Source organism: Microcebus murinus, chromosome 16 (assembly GCF_040939455.1).
Source record: "Microcebus murinus isolate Inina chromosome 16, M.murinus_Inina_mat1.0, whole genome shotgun sequence".
In the NCBI taxonomy this organism is placed as follows: domain Eukaryota; kingdom Metazoa; phylum Chordata; class Mammalia; order Primates; family Cheirogaleidae; genus Microcebus; species Microcebus murinus.
In genome coordinates this window covers 33,973,231-33,991,960 of record NC_134119.1, presented here as the reverse complement: position 1 = coordinate 33,991,960, position 18,730 = coordinate 33,973,231, and the positions used below count along the sequence as shown (strand labels likewise).

At 43.8% G+C, this 18,730-nt stretch overlaps 1 protein-coding gene across 2 annotated transcripts in view; it reads right to left on the bottom strand.

The window, feature by feature from the left end:
• Window positions 1-923: 923 nt before the first annotated feature.
• RPN2 (ribophorin II) overlaps window positions 924-18,730 on the bottom strand; it is a 56,211-nt gene continuing 38,404 nt past the window's right edge. Inside the window, exons 10-18 of one of the 2 annotated variants that reach the window (XM_012754965.2) lie at window positions 16,973-17,064; window positions 15,170-15,284; window positions 12,743-12,937; window positions 11,418-11,504; window positions 9,385-9,480; window positions 7,779-7,854; window positions 5,459-5,588; window positions 3,962-4,009; window positions 924-1,267 (exon numbers count right to left, since the gene is read on the bottom strand). In XM_012754965.2, coding sequence (XP_012610419.2) covers window positions 1,255-1,267; window positions 3,962-4,009; window positions 5,459-5,588; window positions 7,779-7,854; window positions 9,385-9,480; window positions 11,418-11,504; window positions 12,743-12,937; window positions 15,170-15,284; window positions 16,973-17,064 — 852 coding nt within the window. In that variant the 3' untranslated portion in view covers window positions 924-1,254. The remainder of the gene's footprint in view (window positions 1,268-3,961; window positions 4,010-5,458; window positions 5,589-7,778; window positions 7,855-9,384; window positions 9,481-11,417; window positions 11,505-12,742; window positions 12,938-15,169; window positions 15,285-16,972; window positions 17,065-18,730) is intronic. The other variant, XM_012754966.2, reaches the window with a different exon arrangement.

Genomic DNA, 18,730 nt, shown 5'->3' with positions numbered 1-18,730 from the left:
GGGCGGATTGCTCGAGGTCAGGAGTTCGAAACCAGCCTGAGCAAGAGCGAGACCCCGTCTCTACTAAAAATAGAAAGAAATTAATTGGCCAGTTAATATATATATAGAAAAAATTAGCCAGGCATGGTGGCACATGCCTGTAGTCCCAGCTACTTGGGAGGCTGAGGCAGAAGGATTGCTTGAGCCCAGGAGTTTGAGGTTGCTGTGAGCTAGACGCCATGGCACTCTAGCCGGGGCAACAGAATGAGACTCTGTCTCAAAAAAAACAAAATTCACGTTGAAACTAAATCCTCAGTCCAACTGTATGAAGAGGTGGGGCCTTTAGGAGGTGATTAGGTCATGAGGGCTCCACCCACGGGAGTGGATTAGTGCCCTTATAAAAGGGCTCCAGGGGACTAGCTAGCCCCTCTTTGCCCTTCTGCCACGTGACAACACAGAGACAGTGCCATCTATGAGGAACTGGCCATTACCAGATACCAGATTTGCCTGCACCTTTATCTTAGACTTCCTAGACCCTAGAACTGTGAGAAATTTCTATTATTTATAAATTACCCAGTTTGTGGTTATAGTAGCAGGAACAGACGGAGCCAGTTGGCTCTAAGACAATCCCGTCCCTTCCCCCCTACATGCTGTGGCCAAACTTTCAAGGCAAAAGCATTTAGCAGAGGTCGAGCTGCTAAGAGGGGCCTTCAGATACCAACAGAGCTCCTATGCAGACAGCTGGTGCTCACTGCTGGAGAAGAAGACAGGAAGCTGGCTTTTCTAGGCAATTCTCAATCCTCTTAGGAAAGGGGCAAGAAGGACCAATGTATGAAGGCCTAGAGAAGCACCCTGGCCATCTCGTCAACAGCATTTCCCAACGGAGTCCTCATGTTACATACCCAAGGATCCCAAAAGTACTAGAATAAGCTCTCAACCAGGCCTTTGTTCCTATTATCATTCTCTTTATTCTAAAACAGATTAATTACAGATTTCAACTTTTCAAATGCAACATCTGGGTAAGTTAGGAATATTCACAGCACCTTGCCAGGGTACCATGCCAAAGAAAAAGACAGTCTGGGCTCATGGGTATCTGCTCTGTGTTGGGGAAATTGAAAAACAACAAGCAAAAGGATAACCACAATCTTGACTTTTTTCTTTTTAAATAAACCTTGCTTAATTTCTCTTTTCACACTGTGAATTGTTCTCGACTTCTTTTCTCAACATTCATTTCAGTTTTCAGAATTTCCATCCTTCCATAGTTCCATCCTGGAACTAATGCGCTGTTCTGAAAGGGAATGAAGACAAACACAAAATTACCGAAGGTTCCAGTTCATTGTTGTAGTTCCTAACTGGTGACAAGAGTGAGACCAAGATACTCTCCCACTATAAGATCCCATTTATATGGGAATAATCATTTAACTATTGGTTCTATTTATTTACCCCCCATCTCATTTTACAAAAGAATGTGAGACAGCTTGTTCAAAACTACAGTTGATGCCCACTTAAATGTACACAATGAAACAAACTGGATGGCAACTAAGTTAGACAGCGGTATGTGAGCACCTAAGCAGACGCGGTAATTCCAGGCACACCTCTCACAGTGCAAGGCCAAAAAAAGAGTATAAATTTTAACTAGATGAACAGAAGAAAATTTGAAGAATGCTCATCTTCAATCTCTCAGACTCCAGATCTGCCAGCCAACGTGCGGCCCTTACGTAGCTTGAAGACCACATCCTGCCCATTCACTGTAGAAACCTGCACCGTGTCCCTGCCATGTGACTGTGTTCCTGCCAAGACTGACTGGGCACCTAAACCTAACACAAAAGGACTCTCAAAAATGGGACTCAGCTAACAGAAAACTTTTAAAGGGGATAAAACCCTCTCTGTCTCTTTATTCCCTCTTTCCCCTCGGCTGCCCTTCCCTAGACTCTAAGTGATGGGGAAACACAAAGAATGAAAATGACAATCTAGAGAGATACTGTGTGTGTGTGTGTGGGGGGTGACAGCAGCTAGTCACCGAGTCAGGCAGGCTCTGGCAAGCTGGGGTGGGGTGCTGACACACACACTGCCCTTTAGTAGGCAGCTCTTCCCAGTGGCGAGGAAAAGGTGACAAGGATGCAGCCTTGCAGAATGGCAGGCTCCAAACCAATTAATAAAACAGTTGCAAGGGATATGCACAGGCATGGAACTGATGCTGAGGGCCAGAGAGTGTGCTCCTAATTCCTTGCCAACACTCAGAGGTTCCTAGGTATGCTAAGGCGTGTGCTTTCATAAATGTTCATGCAGAAAGGACAGCATGAGTACGAAATAAGAAGAGCTGAAGGGTGGTGGCCCACAACTCTCTATCCTGGCTGAAAAGTTATGCCCTACATTATGTCTGCTCAAATCAACGTCTGTCCTCAGATCAAGAGCATTTAACCGCCAGGGGTTTCCCTACAAAATACTAGGTCTCAACCTCAGAAAGTACCAAATGTCCAAATAATCAAGTAACTTTCCTCTCTCTTAAGCAATGTGATTTGGGGGTACCAGGGTACGGGTGGACTACTTAAAAATCAAGAAAAAAAATCAATTCAGAGTAAAGAATTAAAGAACTCAACATGTAGCAGAAAGGACTAGTTCTGAAAGCAAATCTCAGACAGAATAATTTAATTTAGGATAAAACTAAATGTGACAGGGAATGAGGGTGGGAGAAGCAACTATAAGAGAGAGACAGGGAACTTTCTGGAGGGTTGCGACAAGTCTATATCTTGATTGAGACGGTGGTTACAAAACTATTTTAAGTTTTTCAAGATTCATAGAATTGTACATTAAAACAGGTGAATTTTACCATATATAAATTACACTTCAGTTAAACCTGAAAAAACAAAACCGAAACAAATGCAGATCCTTTCTGAGCCAAGGACTAGGTGACCCGGCTTATGTGCACACAGCAGTGGAAAGGCTCTAAATTCTGTGCTTTTGTTGATCTCTCCTATTTTCAGAGGATTAAAAATTAGGTGGCTTTGTTGCTTTGGCAGGGAAAGCCATTAAGAGGGAACATGATGTGAAAATTCAAATACTCTCTCCCTTTGTTGGGCTAAGGCAGGGGTCAGCAAACTGTGCTGTACAGGCCAAATCCAGCCCACCACCTGTTTGAATAAATAAAGTTTTACTGGAACACAGCCATCCCCATTTGTTTCATTAATACATAGTCTAGGGCTGCTTTCATGTGACAGTGACAGAGTTATACAGTTCTGCCAAGAGACTACATGGCCAGCAAAGCCTAAAATACTATCTGGCTCCTTACAGAAAACTTTTGCTGGCCCCTGGTCTAGTGGAACAGACAATCAGACACTCTCTCTCCTTCTCTCCTGTCACCTTGCCTCTACTTCTGTCCCCATTCTAGGACTAACATGTGGAAGGAGAATGAGTGGCATTTCACTTAACATTTTAGGCACAAGGGGGGCAGCCCTGAACCCTACGCTAAGTGCTAGGAAGCTGGATTCTGATGCTGGCTTTGATCTGTGGCCACCAGTCCTTCATAATTAAGAGTTTCAACAAACCACACCATTTGGCCCAATGAATAAACATTAGTGTTACAGAAGGCCTAGAAACAGTGACAAGGTGTGCCAGGATTTGCCATGAATTTTGGACTTGTCTTATCCTCAACTCAGCTCTCCTGTAAACAAAGAGAGATGGGCATGGTCTACAAATAAATCATGGGACATGAGGGAGGATGAAATCTTACATAGTCAAAGTCAGGCCGAAGCTGCCCCACTGCAACATTACCCGTCAGCTGGGCTAACTCAGGAAGCCTTTGTCCTTGTCCAGTCACAACCTCACCCCGTAAGTTGGAAAATGGCCCCAGAATTCAGCTTTGGCTTAGGGAGAGGTGGGAGGAATGAGTGGGCTGAAAACTAGAAAGATAACTGACATGCATGAGGTGGGCAAGATGGGAAAGGGACCCTGCTTCTGGGATGAGTCCACCCTTCATCTTTACCGTAGTGTCCTATATTTTGCCAATCTACTGCTCTGCTCTGCAGCGATCCTGCCAAAGGAAAGAGGGTTTGAGAATCAAGAAAGGACAGTTGAGAAGAGAAATAAGCTGAGGAAAGAAATGACAAACACCCAACCAAAGCTTCCGTTAGGGTCACTGATTTTCCCAGGGCAGAGTTCATTCCAGGACTCACAAAGAAGACAACAGAAGAGTGGGCTTTAAGCTCGTAAGTGGGATATGTGAGTACGGGGGAGGGAGGAGCCACCCATCCTTTTGGGATTCTGATAAAAACCATGGCCTATTTCCCCAGAAAATGCATACAACTTTAGGATTCCAGATTAAGAACTCCAGCCATGCAGGATCTAAACCAAATGGTTTCTATCCCGCTCTCCCCTTGATTTTGTTCTTTCTCAGTGGGCAACTTCCAGAAAAGAGAGAACTTAGAGCACAGCCTTTTGGCTCCCTGAGGGCCCAGGCAGTTGCTGGAAGGGAACAGTGCTCTTGCTTTGCAAAAACAGCTGAGTCCCGGCTCCGGCAAGAAAAGGCTGCTGGAGGGCAGAAAACCAACCAGCTGCCACTGCTGGTGCTGTGGGGAGCTCTGGTGGGATCTGAATTCCTACAGGGAAGCCAAGGAGCATGTCTGTGTCACGTCGCCACAGAGAAGCGCTCAAAGAGCTCACAATGGAGACTCTGGCAGAGATGAGGTGTTTGCTTCTCCTACTCATTAATGGTCTCCCTGAAAAAGCCTCTCTCCCATCTGACCAACCTAATTGACAGCCATGCTGGAGGGCATGCTATTGAGTTACATTCTTCCAGCAAAAGTCCTGGACAGGAGAAAGCAGGGCACGTCTGAAAATGATTTCTTACAAAGGTGAAAGCAATTCTGACCTTTTCTTATTGGCCTTTGTGTGGCAGAAATCACCCAGGTTCTAATAAAGTCAAATCAATGAGAAACACCTAGTGACATTTAAATTTGCCTCCAATTCAGTTTCAAAAGTCAAGCTGCCAGCAAGCTGCCACCATGTCAAGGTCTGACCATTTGTATGACTCCGAGGTTGTCTGGTTCCCGGGGAAGTGGTATGGGCTGCCGGGCAGATGCTCCCTGCTGGGAGCTTCGGCAAAAGCTGCAGCAGCTTCTACAGGAAAGAACAAGACTCAGGCATCGGAGGACAAGCTCCTGGAGCTGTCAGGGGTTACAGAGGAGCAAGTCTCCCGGGCATGGGAGGAGGATAGGGCAGAGAGGAGAATTTTTACACGGCCAGAAAATTAACATTCTTCTGCCACACATTCTAATCCATTTTAACCTTCATAGAGCAGTTATTTTCCTCTCTCATTCTAATGTGTAGGGAAATAAAGTATTGTGCTTCTACTACATTTAAAGCTAATCACTAAGGCCCTCTTCTGGAACATACGAATCATTTTGCCACATACCCTTCTTCACAGAGCTGATGCAAATATTTCTAACCCTACTCCAGAGCCATGGCCCAGCCCCAGCCTTACCTCTTGACTGCCTGCTGAGCTAGCATCCGATTGCCAGCCAAAAATGTCACACTGCCCAAGATGGCTAGGTACTTCAGGGTTTGGAACATGTTGAGCTGAGTCCAGTAGACATACATGAGCCCCAGCATAGCTGTAAGAAGAGGTGTCATGATACCCAATTAAATGAAACTGTACCAATGTCCTGAGGTCGAAGAGAGTTAGGAGCAGGAATTGCTAGATCATGAAAAGGTCCGTATTTCCATAACAGCTTGTTTTATTCCTTTTATCCGAGCCCAAAAATAGGTAATGCAATATACCTGCCTCTCAGCCATGGCTACCAAGAAATCCAGAGTTAAAAAAATCAGACTTCAGGCCGGGCGCGGTGGCTCGCGCCTGTAATCTAGCACTCTGGGAGGCCAAGGCGGGCGGATTGCTTGAGCTCAGGAGGTGGAAACCAACCTGAGCAAGAGCAAGACCCCATCTCTACTATAAATAGAAAGAAATGAATTGGCCAACTAATATACATAGAAAAAATTAGCCGGGCATGGTGGCGCATGCCTGTAGTCCCAGCCACTCCCAAGGCTGAGGCAGTAGGATTGCTTGAGCCCAGGAGTTTGAGGTTGCTGTGAGCTAGGCTGACGCCACGGCACTCACTCTAGCCTGGGCAACAAAGTGAGACTCTGTCTCAAAAAAAAAAAAAAAAAAAAAATCAGACTTCAGCTACTTTATTTCATTTCATTTCCTACTAACATCTATTTCTCTGCTTCTCTAATGAAGTTTTTATTTTGTGTAAAACTATACTGTCGTGTTATATTTGGGATTTTATTTTTCAAATTCTTAATAAAAATACATAGGGTATAAATAAATGGATTTCTTTTATATTAAAAAAATTATAAGCTGGGTATGGTGGCTAGTGCCTGTAATCCCAGCTACTTGTAAGGCTAAGGAGGAAGGATCGCTTGAGGCCAGGAGTTTGAGACCAGCCTGGGCAACAGCGCAAGACCCCATCTCTAAAATATAAATAAATAAACAAAAAATTAGCCAGGTGTGGTGACCTGTGCCTGTAGTCCTAGCTACTGGAGAGGATCATTTGAGCCCAGGAGTTCGAGGCTGCAGTGAGCTATGATCACACTACTGCACTCCAGCGTGGGTGACAGAACAAGACACCATGTCAAAAAAAAAAAAAAATTAAGGATAATTTGACATGTGGGAATAAGGAGGACTGAGGAAGGTTTATGAACAGAGCTCAGAGCTGAGCACTCAGCGCCCTGGATTCTGGTCCAGGCTCTGCTCCTACCTGCCACTTAATTTCCCAAAGCCCAAATTCTCTCACCTGTCAAACAGGATCATGATTCCTGCCCCAATCACCCCCAACACGGTTGTGATGAGAATCAAATGAGGCAACAATCACAAGAAGCATACTGACAAGAAAAGCCATGGCTCTCAGCAGATCTATATTCTGGCTTTGCTCTCGGTCTGACCCAGGAGGGCCCTGAGTCACCTCCAGTAACTGAGCTGGAGAGAAAGGTTATCCTGTCACTTTTGCCCACAAGGATGACAGGTGAACTGCAGCAGGGGTTCTTGACCATTTCCAAGATCATGGATCACTGTGACAATCTGATCAAAGCTACAACTCTCTCTTCCCCCCAGAAAAATAGACACATAATTGCCTAGAACTTCAAGGGATTCATCTGTGCACCCCTATGAGAATCTGCATACTGTGGGTGGACAGACAGTGACTCCGGAGAGAGACAAATAAGTTTAAAAATAATGAAGTCTCCATGAAGTGCAAGTCACCACGGATCCAACAGTGTCAAAAGTCCTGGAAATATTGAACTGATGTATGAATGCACTGTCTCATGTTTAGGTTGTTTAGGTCTAGTTCTCAAGAGAACGATGCCGGACAGCATGTCTGACTGTGGAAAGGACTGTTTTCTGTTACCGTCCGGACAGAGCCGCCGGCAAACGTGAAGATCAATATGGTGGGAAAGATAACCTTTGGAAACTGCATTAATGCTCTTCATCCAGGAAGATGGCTCGATGTAAAGATACGATAAGTGAGTAATCTCTGGAAATGAACAGGGTTATTAAATGAGGGTAAATGGCTTGCCAACAGCAGCCTAGTACAATGAAGCCCAGTCTAATGACAGCTGTTCTAAGCTGATGGACCAAACAGGTTTATCATCATATTAACTGTCCTAAAAGGCCAGGAGGAAGAGGGAAATGTTATGCTATTAAGTCATTATAGTTAATAGGTTGTGGGTCTACTTAACAGGCCTTTTGCGTGGGCAGGCGAAATGTCAGAGGAGGTTAAATGGAATTAGCAGCCTGGGGCACTTACCAGCATGTCCCAGATGAAATATAATCGTGCTAGGAGCAAAAGTGAAGTTGGAGACATTGGCACCAATCCGGATCCACTGAATGATGGGGAGAAATAAATTAAAAAGACATTAGAACTTAAAAAGGAGGCAACACATGTCATGCCAATGCTAATCCAATCAACAGCCCCAAGGGCTTAGAAAGTCATGCATACTGAAAGGACAGGAAATTCTTCCAAGTGACAACCACCCTATTACAAGCCCTCAGGAAACACTATTCTCTTTTCTTTTTTAGAAAAGCACCTGAGCTTGGGTAACTCAAACCTGAACATCATTTTTAATGAGGCAAAACTTTCTATTTTAAAACAGGTGGAAACATGAAGCCAAAAGGTCAGAAACTGCATTTATGATGAAGTAACTGACACTCCCATCAGGTTCTCTAGGAATTGGGAAGAGAAACCTGCTGGCAGCTGGTAGGATGATGCTCTTTCTGTGGGTCCCATGACTTTTAAAATTCTGATCACTGAAATATGAGGACAGATGCCCACACCCTAGGTATGGTTTCCAAAAGCTTGCAGCATGTCTTCTTGATTTAGATTAACCAATAATTCTTTTATTAAAATCAATGAATTAATTAGGAAACAGAAAACTTTCTAAAAGTAAGCTCTAAAGCAGGGGTCCTCAAACTTTTTAAACAGGGGGCCAGTTCACTGTCCATCAGACCGTTGGAGGGCCGGCCTATAGTTTAAAAAAAACTATGAACAAATTCCTATGCACACTGCACGTATCTTATTTTGAAGTAAAAAAACAAATGGGCAAAAACACCCGCATGTGGCCCGCGGGCCATAGTTTGAGGACACCTGGTCTAAAGCTTTTTTCTTCAAAATTCTCTGAACTTCGAAGATATACATATATGTCTATAATTTTAAAAGAGAAACAAAGAAAAAAATTAATTGGTTAAAAAAAAAATCAAACAGTACAGTAAAGTCTAAGGTAAAAGTTTCCTTCCTGCACATTCTCCAAAAATGTCCTCTCCTCAGAGGTGACCAACATTAACCCACACTGCCTTTTAAAACTTTTTATAGAGAATCATACTAAACATACTACCTTGCTTTCTTCGTGCAATAAATACTTCCTGGCAATCGTCATATCAGCATATAAATCTATCCATTCTTTGGAGAAGCTGCGCATTATTCCGCTGTCCATAACTTAGTTAACACTTGCTTTTATGAAGACTAGGTTGTTTCCAGTTTTATGCTCCAAACAGTGCTGACAAGCATAGCCTCTGTACTGCATTTTTTATAGCTATCAGCACTGGACCTTGCTTTGCTCACACTTGATCTCCTCTGAATACTCCTATGGAGTATCACAGTCCATCCACGTTTGTCATTTTAGTTGCTACTAGGTACTTTCTCATGCCCCCTTGTCAATGGGTCAATTTGTTTGGCGGCTTCCCCATACTGGGGAAGTTTGGTTATTCTAAAATTTCTTGACCATCAGTTCAGGTCACAGCTGCTGGACCTCTCTGGAGATGTGCGGAGGCCAGAGCACAGAGGCTCCTTTAGAAGGGCTACATCTGCCGACTCTGGCGCAGGACACACGCTGCCCATGCTAATTACAACCACTCACCAGAGCGAACAGCAGGAGCAATGGCGCGAGGACCAGGGCGGTGAATGTATTGGACACCACCGTGGGGGGCCTCTTCTCAGGCTCTCGGAACAGGTGCTGTCAAAAGAAGACATACCAAGAAGACTTAAGAATGTGCCCTTCCTGGCAGGAGCTGCCATATATACCAGGGACCAAAACATCAATGATGGTCACCAAGGGGAAATGCTACCCAGAGGCAAAAACCTATTGGCAACAAGTGGCCACTTGGCCTTTTGCCTCTTCTCAACGCTGGCTTCTGATCCCAGAGGTCCCCCTACTGAAGACACTACATCAGTCCCAGCTCATTGCTTGGCCAACCCTTTTGTCCCCTCAAAGACTCGCTGCCATTTACAAGTTGGAGAATGCAACCCATCAAATGGCATTAGGCTAGCCTCAAAGACAGTGCCCAGGTATAGGGATGGCTTGTGTGACATACCTGAGGCAGGACTCTAGACTTCATAATGCATATGCATTCCCAGGAGGCACTAGCCTATGTTGTTGCCTCACTTAAGTTAGCCAACTGGTGGTAACCTCAGTCCCTTTAAAAATATAACAGAGGCCTCACTGCAGATTTCAACCATAACTAACTGCTCCCTCCTCCAGCCAGGGCTCTAAGGAATCCCTAAACAAACTTTCTCCCTCACTCACTCTGCCTGATTTCCAGAGTTAAAGCAGAAGGCTGGACAAGCATCTGTCTGATATTTCTTTGCTTTGTTTTTTTCTCCTCACCAATTCTACATGAATTCTCTTTGGGAAGCTCACCTAGGTAATGTGACCTAGCAGAGGCACCAATGGACCGGGAGTCCAGAGCCCTCCATTTAGGTGCAAACTGATATGCATGGCTGTGTGACCAGGGGCAAGTCACTTTCCCACTCTGTCTCAGCTTTCAGCTGGAAAACTGGGGGTGAGGAAGGCAATGACCATCCTAGTAGGCTTGTAAAGATATTCTAAAGATCAAATAAAATAGGGCATTGGACTATGCTTTGGAAGCTGTAACACACTTATGCAAATCAAGCTTTAAGATTTTTTCCCTCTAGTGTTATCAACTCATGGCTGTCTCTTCTGCTTGCCAATGCCCGGTGCCATGATGAGGCAGCTCATTTGAGCCTCCTGTTCCTGTATTTGCACCTCTGTGCTCCTTTGCTGCCACTGACATGAAAGGATTTCACGTTGCTGCACCTACTCCATACTCCACAGTCAGCACCCTTCAGCATCGCAATTATACCTTTTACTATTTAACTGCACTTTACATTCCTAAAATCTTAATGCTCTATCAACATTAAGAGGAATTTTAAAAAGAATTCTGCTTTACTCTTTGGGCTCTTATCCTTTTTTACAGTGAAATGAAAGCAGGTAGTCTGCTTGTAACACCTGGACATTACATTGATTCATATGTAGGTTTCCATGTATGATCGTTTCTCGTGATTACAGAACAGTCAGTCCACCAAGTGGATTCACCTCAGTTTCCTTAACCAGTACCTAAATAATTTAGCTATTATTGCGTTTATTTTGTAAGGGGCTTTAGAAACATTTCAAAGCTTTTTTTCCCTCATCTATGACCTACTTTGATCCTTATAGCAGTCCTGTGGGCTAGGCAGGCCTGGCTTATCTAAGGATTTGCCTAATGAAGGCCCTGTTCTCCCAGGCCAGTTTCCCCATCAGCCCTGATTTATGCAGAAGCAGTGAGATAAATGTTAAACCCATCTGCACTCGTAGCTGGTCAAGCAGCAGGCTGAAGGCTGAACCTCCTGGATGTCAGGAAAAACAGACTCAGGTTCTGATTTCATCTCCAATTCTGCTTTCTAGAAGCTAAGTCACTGGACTCTTTGAACCTGTTTGCTCAGCTAGAGGATGGGGCTGCTGTTTGCCCTGCCTAATTTATAGGGTAATGAGATCAAACTATAGAGCATCATATAAGCAGGTGAAAGGACCAGAGCCAAAGTCCAGGGGTTTGCTGCCCTTTTTCTTTGTGCCCACTTCTCCCATGTTTAGTGGATATGCCCTTTGGGATATACCTGAATTTCCTGCTTCGGGGTAAAAAGGTTGTGGGACAAGACAGTCGATGGAGCTTCTTCCTCTGGGAACTTGATGATCACATCAGCCTAAAAAAAATAAGGGCAGTCTTTAAAAGCACAGGGGCAGAGAAGGGGGCAAAACTCCTCTGGCAGGATAAGATTCCCTGACTCACATCTAGGACCATAACTGAAAAAAGCTCCAAGCAGTCCAATCACTTCTGATCCATTAGCTGACAAATTGCGGTAGTAAAAATTTAAAAAACAAAAACAAGTATTTGTTGAAAATGCTTTTTAGAGCAGGAGTTCTAATTTTCTACTGGTATGGCAAGCCCCATAGGGCTGCTTTAATACAAAAATCCCAGCTGGCACACAAGCTGTTAGAGTTGCAATCAGAAACTGCTTGGTGTCCTGGGAAGTGTGATTTAGTCACATTTAGAAAAAAAAAGAAAGAAATGAGAATGTGTTCTTGTACAGAAAGTAGCCCAAAGTCCAGGAGAAGAAAAGGAGCCTTGAATACGGCACAAGAAAACACAGCAGTCCCTTTGTCTTGGGAAGGGAGCCAGCCACCATTCAAGGCCTGCAATTTGGCCTCTGCTGCCTCTCCAAGCTGCCCACTGCCCTCGACAGGATGCAGGTGCTCCAGGGAAATACAACCACTCACATCTCACTGAAAGCACCTTGAGTTTTTCTGCAGGCCGTTCCCCAGTGATCATCCCGCAGCCCCCAGATACTATGCTGATAAAGCCTTGCCATTCTTCAACCTCTTCTCAAATGCCATGTCTTTAGAGTTTTCTCTCATCACACCAATCAGAAGAGAGGCATGAAGTCAGGCACTACACAAATGTTAGTCTTTAGTTAATTAGCATTTTGCACATCCTACAATTCATTATTCTACACCATCCTGAGTTGTTATCAGAATTCAAATCTTGTCCCTCCCATGAGGGACAAGATTTGTATCTCAAAAGTCAGGGCCTTCTCTTTTACATCTGTGTACCCCCGACAGTGCCTTGCTTGGAATATGAAAGCCTCCTTCCTCTGTAACATCTACAGGAATTCACAGATCACTAGCATTCACAAGGACAAATTTATACTTCCTTCACTCACTCAATCAATATTTATTAAGCACCTACAATGTGCCAACCCATGTGCATGACCCTAGGACTATTTATGGAGACAACACACAGTGCCTTGCCTCACAACACTTATTCATGGCCCATGGGAGGCACAGGCAGGGTGGGGTGAAGATCCATTGTCCCTGAGGAGGAGCCGTCTATGTCTGTGGTACAGCGGCTCTCACCTGGGTCAGGGTACATTTGGGCACATACCACATTCCAGAGTATTGGGTTCTTCAAAGTGGCATCTCCGATGATTAAGTAGAGAGTGTAGGTGCCAGAGGCAGAGTCAAATTCAATCTTTCTTTCAGAGGTATCCAGTTCAAACTTGTACACATTCTTGTGATCCGGCTCAGCGACAAATACCACTTCCTGGCCAGTCTTCTGGTTATGGAGTCGGACGAATGTCTAAATGGAACAATAATACAACCTTTCATCCAATCATTTCAAAACTCCCCGTGGGCCCAACATTGACTCTGCCAGGCAGCAGACTGTTAGCTCCTTCCTCACCATGAGCACTCTGGGACCTGCCAGACCTGCCCCAAAGTGGAAGGAGTGGTCATGCTGTTAGCTCAGAGGTAACTTTTTTACTGGTACAAGGACAGAAATTTAACTTAGGGGTCCAGCCAATTCTCCACCAGTTAGAGGCTGAATGCCCAGTTTGTGGATGATTTAAGCCCTTTGCAATTGCTGCAATTTCTTTTTCCTGCCAGCCTTTTGGCCACTTTGCTGCCCAATTAACTTCTTCAGCAGAGGGTGAAAAGAAGGGAAATGAGGTGGAACTGTAAAAGGCCCATTTTCAATTTCCTAGTGCCTACAGCTAAAGATTTAGTAGAGGGGGTTTGGGTATTGATAGCAAGGCGGAGATCTAATCGAGCAGAGCAGCCCAGTGTCACGGAGAGCCCTAGCTCTGAAGACAGACAGATTTGGCCCTTCTACTTATTAGGTGAGCAGGTTCCTTAACCTCTTTGTGCCTTGATTTCTTCACATTTAAGGCAGAAAGATTAAATTTTACAGGAGGTATATCTGTGTGAAGATTTACAATGATGTATGTAAAGCATTTGTAAAGGGCCCAGTCTATACTAGGTAGTCAACAAAAGGTAGCTAATATTATTATCAATATAATGGTACTGAATATAATCACTTTATCCCCACAAAGGTATACGAAACTAGAGTTTCTGAAGCAAAATTTAATGTCCCCACTCAGAGCTATTCTAAATGTTTCAAAATAAAGACTCAACAAGGCACAGATTGTAAGACATAAGCATTAAATGAGTTGCCATGGTCACACAGCTAGTGCTGGGTCTATAGAAAAAACATCTCATTTGTTACTTTCACCCGAACAACAAAGAACCACCATCAAATCTTTAGGGAAAGGGGCCCAGAGATGTGAAGCATCCCGACTTCAGCTATTAGTCTTGGCCACGAATGGCATTTAGGAGTCCAGGTGCCTGATCTCCCTCCTGTCATAGTCAAATGCAGGCAGCTGCCAAGCCCATCTACAACATGCCGTCTCTGCCTGGGAGGTCTCTAAGCCATGATTTCCAAAATAGAGTCTTGGATAAGACAAGTATTCAGCTAAAGTTACATTTCCTCACTAACTCTCTCTGCTCTAACCCTAATCCTACCAATTTAGTCTTGTTAATTTCTTTTCTTCGTATTCTTTCTTTTGTGCTATTTGCTTGGCAAATGTCATTCTGGGAAGGAGCTGGGAAATGTTAAGAGGTTGAAATGCTTAAAGGTCAGTTAGCCATGGCTAAGGGCCCTGACCAAGCAGTCTGGAGTTTGGGGGTGGCGGGGAGAGAGGAGCAGAAGACTGCCTGGGACTGTGGCCCTAGGGGCAGGTGCTGTGGGACACACGTGCAACAGCTGCAGCTATGAGAAAGAGAAAGCAAGAAGGTTCCCAAATAAATCTGCTCACCTCAGTGGTCTGCCCTGAAGCTGCCTTGAGGCACAAACACAAGGCTACTGGTTCTTGCTAAACCATCAATACAGAGCACTTAAACCAAGCCTACTAGTTCCCACATTCTTTCTAGTCTTTCAGCATTTGAAGTATTTATCTGAATTGGCCTTTAGAGAACACTAAAGGTGGGGCTAACAGTGGACAAAAGCCACATTAGGTTCTCTGGGGAAAAGGTATATGGTTAGAAAATCTTTTAAATGACAATTTCCATTATTTTATATATATATAAAATAAAGCCTATTGCTTTTATAATACAAAGTAGGTACAAGTTAAAAGAGGATGTCCTTCAGAGTCCCACAAATTGAAAATCTGTTTTAGCCAGAAGAAAAAGTCCTTTGGGCCTTCTGCTTAGGTTTTTCTTTTTCAAAATTATTTCAATATATTCCCTTTCTTTAATCAGAAATAAAAAGTCTCAATTAAGTGCTAATCTGTCTTCAGTATATCTCCTCAATACCAACTAATCTTTTGAAAAGAAGCGTGTATTCCAGGTGAAGGATTACAACCAGTGCGAGGCGTAAAGCGTCACATGGAAGAATCTGAAGGACTGCCAGGGTTCGGAGTCAAGGTCTGAAAGCAGGAATGTGGAACTTCCCCTAGACCATGTTATACACCACACTGTTAACTCCAGTGCGCATGCATGTTTCTGGCCAAGAGAACTATCTGGGCTTCTTCCTGACCTGGTGAGGGGTGAGCTCAGCACCAGTGTTCACGTCTACCAGCTGGAAGAACAAGGCGAAATTCTGGTGGCTGTCTGCGATGAATGTGCCCTTGGCTTTGGCTGGGTAGTTCACCCTGAAAGAGACATTAAGCAGTCAGTCTTCAGAAAGGATCTAAGAACAGTCTTCAGAAATCTCTAAGAACAGGCAAAGAATGCATACTTCGCTTCGCTGCCTAATCCTCACCCTACCACTGTAACACTTCTGTTGTGGACAGACAGTTGTGGAGAATTGTCTGTGGCCTCGGGGTAAACTGGATTGCTAAAGCCAGTACTGAGGAAAACTCAGAATAAACTTTCAGCACGGTCTGGAGAAAATGCTATGTGCAGATGCTTGTACCTCTGGGCTAGCAACTCAACCAAGTCAGGCACCAGTGGAGCTCATGTGTACCTCTGCAGGCACACAGGAGAGGGGAGGGCCAGGCTGGCAGAGCCGCAAGGAGAAATAATCACAGGCTTGACGTTAGCAGCATATGTGAGCAAGGTTGAGAAACCAGGGACAGGAGATGCAAAGGAAACAAGGCTACTTTTGGCTTTTGCTTTTTTAATGCTGTATTTCAATTATTATTCTGCCTTGAAATTGGGTTTTAAAAAGTCATTTTCTCAAAAAGGCAGACTTGATGAGGGAAACTGTTCTTTTCACAGCTATCTCCTGGAATTTTAGGGTAAACAAACCAAATGGTTATAGAGCTCACACCTGGCTCTATTTTATATTTATGCTTTATATTTACTCATGAATAATACCAACTCTTCATCTATATAGAGAATTAAACTGCAAAGCACTCTAACAGACATTATTTCAGTGGATTCTCAAACAGTGCTCTCATCTCCAATATCAGTACGAAAATAACCAAGCCAGAGACAGTAAGATCGCCTCTATGAGATTTAAAAGGTGTGACTGCTTGGCTTCCAGGCTCTGACTAACATCCCCTGTCTTCAAAATGGCCTTGAGAGGGTCACCTACTGTGTTCTGGCCTCTAAAGCCACCCCAGATGAGTAGAGTTGGAGTTTGGACTGTACCCAGAGATCTAGATCCCCAAAATAAGGATCTGAGGAAGGGCTGACACATGGGCTTCCTAGAGTGTCCTGGTCCAACTCTGATCATTGTTTATGATTACCTAGAAGGTTGTGTTAAAAAAAAAAAAAAAAAAAGATTCTGAAGCTGAGTCTGAGTTTAGTAGGAACAAATGCTGAGACTTACTAGTAATGCCCTCCACCGACTTGGGGAGGGGAATGGCAGCCCTAGTGCTGGGTATCTGCCAGCTCAGTTCTAAGGACTTATGACGCTTCCAACTAATTTCAGACCTACCATGGGCCAGGGAGAGTTTTCATGAGGCTACGAAGAGCAAATTTGGGACTGTGAATATAAGGAGATTGTACCAGAATATAAATTAATACACTGCTTCCTTCACTGAGAAGGTCTTGCTATATAAAAAATTGTCATCTGAACTAAATAATGTGCTTAGTGACAGAGCTGACTGACTCAGACTTATATCCTGAGGTAAGCTCCTTATCTCCTTGTGGATTGGTAATAAACAGTTTGCTCATGGACTGAACACTCGTATACACAACCCCCAAATCCACTTAGATGCCAGGCTGAATCTCTGATGCAGTACCAGTGGAACTATAGCCTCTTTAATTTGGGATGCAAACTGGATCCCTGCTGACACAGAACTGATGTCCAAAGGGGCTCCGTGCACCTGGGCATGCTCCCCTCAGCTCTTCATCCTGGGCTCCCCCAGTGCCCAGGTGGCATCCCACCTACCGGGTGGTTTTGGGCGCAATGCTCTGATCCTTATCTACAGTGGAAAGATCAACATTTGTGATGCCAACTTCAGTGGAGATCTTCACTCTGAGCTAGAGCAAAACAGAGAAGATAGTCGCCAAGTCAACTGGTGGCTATACGAAGAATTAACATGCATATTCAAAGCTTTCTACTTGTTAAAGTCAGAAAAGGCATGAAAAAAATCCTAGGACAGGAATCTTTAAGGATTATAGTAAAACTGACCCAGCCAAGTAGTATTTTCCACCCACTCCCAACATGAGACCTAAACAATAACCCCTTGATTCTCATTTCTTCTTCCCTTCTCTAGTTTTGGATAGATGGTATATATTTTTAAAAGAAAAAAAAAGTAGATCATGTGTCCCTTTAAAATAAATAAGGGGAAAAATCCTTAAGCAGTAACCTTTAAATAATTCAAATCAATAAGTGTTCAATTTTAATGGCAGCTAAGCTTCACTGTGTGCTTACTGTGTGAAAGGCACTGGCTTTGTAAAGACTATCTCATTTAATCCCCACAGCAGTTCTGTAAAGTAGTGCTACTTCAGATGAGGACATTAAGGATTAGAGAGATTTAAGCTGCTTGCTCAAGATTGGATGGCCAATAAGTGATAGGACCAACATTCAGGCTCAGGCACTCCAATTCGGAATCCATGTGCTTTGGCACCTTGTTATACAGCTTCTCGCCAATGCTTACTCTGTGCCAAGGAGCACTGGAACTCTGCATAAGACCTCACAAGCTTTGGCAGTTATCTGCACTGTTCACCAGGTACTTCTCATTCTCCTTCTGAGCATGTGGTAGAATTCTACTTCCCTGCCCCTTGGAGTTGGGTGTGGCCATGTCACTTGCTTCGGCCAAAGAAATGTGAGCAGAAGCAAGGTGTGTTACTTCCAGGTGGAAGCTTTGAGAGGGAGGGTGTGATTGTCTCTTTTCCGCTGACATGGACACAGACAATGGATGGGAGGAGGCTTGCTCCTTCAACCAGGGTCCTGGAGTAAGGGCAACATGAAGCACAGCCTCCAGCTGACCCCCTAAAGACACCTAGCGTGGGACAAAAAAAATCAACCTTTGTTGTTTTAAGCCACTGTTGCTATAAGCATAAACCAATCTATCTGGATTCTTCCAGTGTTTGAATTCTGTATGTCCTTTATAAACATTTTCACTAAGAGGAGCTACCTAATGCCAGTAAACAAGAAATTTAAAAATTAGATTAAAATAAATGTAAATACCCAAAATAGATAGAAAATATATTAACAATCTATTCATGGGACATTTTTGAGTTAAAATCTAGTTTGAATGTGCAAATTATGCAAACCCAAGGCGCTTTTATGTGCAAACATATCTGTGAGCCTTCCAAATATTTGATAGGTTTGAACATAATGCTTAAGGAAATCCTTGCCAAATCCACTGGTTTATAGTCTGAGTCAGGATCAAGGAATAGAGATAGAGGGCTGGGCAAATAATTGAAGGATAGCTTTGGCATTTTCCTCTAATAAAATGCTGTATCAAGGTGTGACAACCTCAAATCAAGGGCAAAGAAGAAAAATTAAAAAGAGATAAAGATAGCTCTTCTTTTTAACAGCCTTCTCTCTTGCCTCCATAACTATTTTGTGACAACAGCCTCAATTATCAGGTTGAATAGGAGTGTTCCGTTTTGCTTAAGATTTATTAACAGAAGGTGAAAGGATATTACCATCTACTTTTGAATACATGGCCACCTATTAGCAGTATATTTAGCATTA